The following is a 4,836-nucleotide window of genomic DNA, read 5'->3' on the forward strand; positions in this document are numbered from 1 at the left end:
ATTTTAAATGTTTTTTTGGAGAGCCCCAGGGAAAAAAAAAAAAAAAAAAAAAAAAAAAGGGAGACGCTGGTAGTTTGCAATATACTACATTTTTAAGACTTAACAAGTAAGCAATTCCAATGAAAGCAGTGTAGGAATAGAATGCAAATATAGCTTTTAGAGAAAAAAGGGTACAGAGGTGATTAATACACAATGACTAAGACAAGCACAGTTTTTAATTGTAAAAAGATGATTCTTGAAGCTTACCTGCAGGATACCAGGTAGTAAGTCTGCAAAGTGCTTCAGTAATGGAACATTGTGTTCATTGGCGAGAACAAATGCAGCAGCCGCTCTGGCAGACAATGTCCTGATCTACCAATTAAAAGAAAAAACAAACATGACAGTGTGCAGACTATATATTAGGGCTGCAACAACTAATCGACATAATCGATTATAAATCGATTGAAAAAGTTAGTCAACTTTTTCAATAATAAGGAGGTGCAGATGTGGGGGGATGACAGCCGCTGATAGACAGGTCCGATCTCAGAAGCAAGTTGCTGGAAGACTGTGCTCAGGTAAGCCTGCACTTTCCCACACATGGTGCTCTATAATGTATTGCTGCGATTTGTATTCCTCTATAGCTTATGGTACATTGTGCTGTATATTATACAGCGCAATGTACCATCAGCTATAGAGGAATACAAATCCCAGCAATACATTATACACTGTATGTATAATGTATTGCTGGGATTTGTTGTATCCCTGGTATATAGCTGGTGATATTCTGCACTGCACTGTATAGAGGACTACAAATCAAGGAATAATACATTATACAGCGCAATGCGGAATACCACCAGCTATAGAGGACTACAAAACCCAGCAACAGTACATTATACAGCGCAATGCAGAATACCGCCAGCTATAATGTACTATTGCTGAGATTTGTTGTAGTCCTCTATAGCTGGTGAAATTCTGCATTGCTCTGTATAATGTACTATTGCTGGGATTTGTAGTCCTCTATAGTCTGTGCCATTCTGCATTCATTGCTGTATAGTTTTACACTTTCCTTTTCCCTATGTTGCACACCACACTATTTTTTTTCTTTTTTACTTCCACCGCTCCAAGCTTGCTCCTGTGATGGAGTGCAATCTCAATACATGCTAGTAGTCCATCACTGGAGCCATTTTTTACATTTTATTATTTATCCGATTAACCAATTAATCGAACTTAATAATCGGCTAACTAATCGATTTTGAAAATAATCGTTAGCTGCAGCTCTACTATATATGCGCCACCACTTTATGTCTTCATAATGCCATAAGGAAAGCAGAACAGCTAAGGTTGTACAGAAGTAAAAAAAAAGCCCTAAAACACAGCATAGTGTACATGACAGGAAAAAAAAAATTGGAGCTGCTATTGCTAGTTCATCAAGCTCATAGGTACTCCAATTATGGAATCGCTTACCTATTACAAAGCATACAGACAGCGAAGTTGGCACACACTCTAGAACTCTCCTGGAACTAGGACCTTTTAAATCCAAGTCAGTAATAGCAACTCCCATGTTTTTATCCTGATATGACTCCTTTAGGTTGGTCATAGATCAGGTCTTGATAGTTGACTTCCATCATATCTCTAAGTCTCTGGACATACATTTGGCATTTGTAAGCCAATACCACCCAAGTGTATGTCTTCATATTAAAACCCCATAAAAAAACATTTTGCTTTGGTCAGAACCTGTCAGGTTTTCTTGTGATCTGTGTCCCCACACACACAGCTGCCTGTCCTAATGACAACTGTTTCTTTAATTGTACTGAGCAGTGTGCCTATAGTCAGTGAAAATTTAGCATAATCCTCGCAAATGAAAAAGCGCTCACTGGTCAGCACTGTCATATGACCACACTTGACTAATGAGAAGCATGTCTTACTTTTAGGACCTGGTCCCTGGCTCAGAAGCCCTTCTTATTGGTCGGTATGGTCATGTAACCGTGATGACCAATATGCTCCCACTGTTTGCGAGCATTATACTGAATGCTCACTGTGGGATTGATGTGCCTTGTACGGACCATACACCGGCTAGTGGGGGCAGCGAGAGTTGGAGAGGTGTTGGAAATTTGACTCACATTTTGTGAGAAAGTGAACTTACCCTTTAAGTACAATCCATCTAGAGCCATACATTTACATAAAAACATACAACCAGCTCATATAACCTACAAAACTGCATTTTTCAAATTTTATATAATAAATACCTGAAGGCGAGTTTGGTCCTGCATACACTGGACAAGCATCCTCTTAACTACTTCTAAATAATGTTGCTGCTGATTTCCAAAAATACCAGGAAAGTTCCTAAAAAAATAGAAGTTTCATCTCATCAAGAAATCTTTGTATCTGGAAAGTTTTTGGCCACTGATACTGTTCAGAAAAGATGAAAAAAATTATGTCTGCAAAGGACATTTTGTGTGATAAATAAACCTAAACATATAAAAAGGGATGTACAGATGCTAGTATCGGTGCCGTTACTGAGTATTTGGGCGAGTACTTGTACTCACCCAAATGCTCCCAATGCCTAAACTTTCAGGAAGCCGGGCGGCGAGTCATTACATGCTGCCTGGCTTCCTGATTGGCCGGGAAGCCGGCTCCATGCAGGGAGCATGGAGACGGCTTCCCAGCTACTGGGGAAGCTGGCAGCGAATCATTACACGCCGCCTGGCTTCCCTAATGGGACTGCCAGCATCGGCGAGTACAGAAAAAAACTAAAATCAGTACTTAATAATGAAAAACAAGCATATGAATAATATTCCAGCACCGTTTCCCAACTAGCTTTTGCCAGCAAACTATAAGTGGCTTTGCAAAGACATTTGATGTCACCGATATGAGAAATGGCATCTACATCTGCTCAACTGCAAAAAGATTGAAATGGACCACTGGTGTTATGTGTTAGGGTGCCCACACACCTTGCAACCATCGCAAGACTTTTGTCTTGCGATGGTTGTAAGCTAATTAAAAGCTTGTACGTTCTGCCCATCTTGGACAGGCAGATCGTACTTGCGATCATCGCAAGCTCACCCCGCTGAGGGGCGGGCTTCCGATGACCGCAATGCTGAATGGGCAGTGTGCGCGTTTTCACTCGCTTTAGTTTCTATTAGTGCTATTAAAAAGGAGTGCAAATTAAAATATACAATACCAGAAGATATGCAGAGCAGACTCACGCAGTCCAACATCTTGAGAGCTCACAGAATCAAACAAGAACTTCAGTGCTTCTGGCCACTGATTATTGCCATCATCATCTGATCAAACAAGAAAGACAAATCAATGCAAAGTATGGAGCAAATTCAATGTTGATCTCAAAATGAACTTGGAATGTCAGATAAAGACATCCCAACATGAGAAAAGGTCTTTGGAATGGACAAGTAATTTCCATAATATAAAAATGCTTCCTTCTAAAGTTTCAAAATGGAAACATTTGAAACAGGAGTGTTTGCTTTTGTGCTTTTAATTTCCACTGAAGTACAGTTATAAATGTTGTCTACTGATGCCAAATCACTAAATTATCTTCATAATATATGTGCTAGGCTTTCAAACCTTTAGGACAGATTCTAGCATGGTTTTACGCACGTTTTCGGCTTTTGATTGAGTGGCGAAGTGTTGAACCCTGTCATGTTTCTATTGCAGTCTGTATACCTTATGAAAAGCCACTATTTGTTTGGATGACCACTGCCATGAGAAGAGAACATAACAGGAAATGCCAAATGTTACAGTTGTCACCATAATAGAAGTAGAGGGGTAAAGTCTTCCAATAATCCAATAAGGAAATATGTTCTCATAAGTAAGAAGGAAGTTCCCCTTACTTGCTGGTGGTCTCCACGAGAGGAAGTAAAGCGAAATCATTCCAATAGGACATACAGAGGAGAAGAAAAACAAAACAAAAACGTCGACTGTAACCATTCCCTATTCTATCCAGGAGTAAAAAATGGCTTTAGATATGCTGAAGAATAAGCCATTTGTAAATTTATTTTGTGATTAACACAAGCCATGCACATGACTACATGTTTTAACAAGGATCTGTGAGATTTACTCAAGGTTTAAAAGTAGCCTGCTACCAACATTTCACCAAGCAAAATTACCCAACTATCACTTTAAGAAATTATACATTGCAAATAATAGGATGGAAATCTTTGAGCTTAGTGCAAAAATTATTCTTAACACAGATAACCAATGAAAACTATTATAAATTAAATATGTATTGCTAAAATATGGAAGCTGCTGCTTGACCAAATATGCAGATCAGGAGTTTTCAATTTGGTGATCTTGCTTTAACGAGTCACTGGTTTAGGGCATGGAAGTCAGAGAAAGCCAGGCAACTAATTTTAGAAGGACACCATAGCAGCCTCTGTATTTCCGTACAGGTTTACTGTAACTATATCTAGATCAGGTGAAGCATTTCTTACCAATTAGATTCCTAGCCAGTTCTGCAACAATGTCACAGATCTTCTTCCTCATAGTGGATTGAGTCTCCAGCTCAATGACAAGTAGTAGTTCACTTTTAATAGCATCCTGGACATCAGTAGGTAAAGATGGATAAACTTCTTCAAATGATGATGACAGGAGACGTCGCAGTAGGACAGCTGCCATCTGCCTGTTCTGTAAACAAATTAAAAGTCAATTAAATGCTATAGAGATTTGAGGACCGAAGATACACAAACAGGCAATGATGTGTGCATAGGAACCAATGCCCATGCAAAACACACTAGTATTGGTACATAAACAATGTCTATGGTTTCAGAAAACAATTGGGGATTTTCGCCACTGTCTGGGTAGTAACTCATATGTAAAATAAAAAAAAAAAAAAAAAAGGGAGCA

General features: G+C 39.0%; 1 protein-coding gene across 1 annotated transcript in view; it reads right to left on the minus strand.

The window, feature by feature from the left end:
* IPO5 (importin 5) overlaps positions 1–4,836 on the minus strand; it is a 40,941-nt gene that overhangs the window by 28,541 nt on the left and 7,564 nt on the right. Inside the window, exons 3-6 of the mRNA XM_018564647.1 lie at positions 4,425–4,617; positions 3,161–3,263; positions 2,226–2,322; positions 247–351 (exon numbers count right to left, since the gene is read on the minus strand). Of these exons, the coding sequence (XP_018420149.1) occupies positions 247–351; positions 2,226–2,322; positions 3,161–3,263; positions 4,425–4,617 (498 nt within the window). The remainder of the gene's footprint in view (positions 1–246; positions 352–2,225; positions 2,323–3,160; positions 3,264–4,424; positions 4,618–4,836) is intronic.

This window comes from Nanorana parkeri, unplaced genomic scaffold (assembly GCF_000935625.1).
Source record: "Nanorana parkeri isolate BGI_ZX_2015 unplaced genomic scaffold, ASM93562v1 scaffold768, whole genome shotgun sequence".
NCBI classification, from domain to species: Eukaryota; Metazoa; Chordata; class Amphibia; order Anura; family Dicroglossidae; genus Nanorana; species Nanorana parkeri.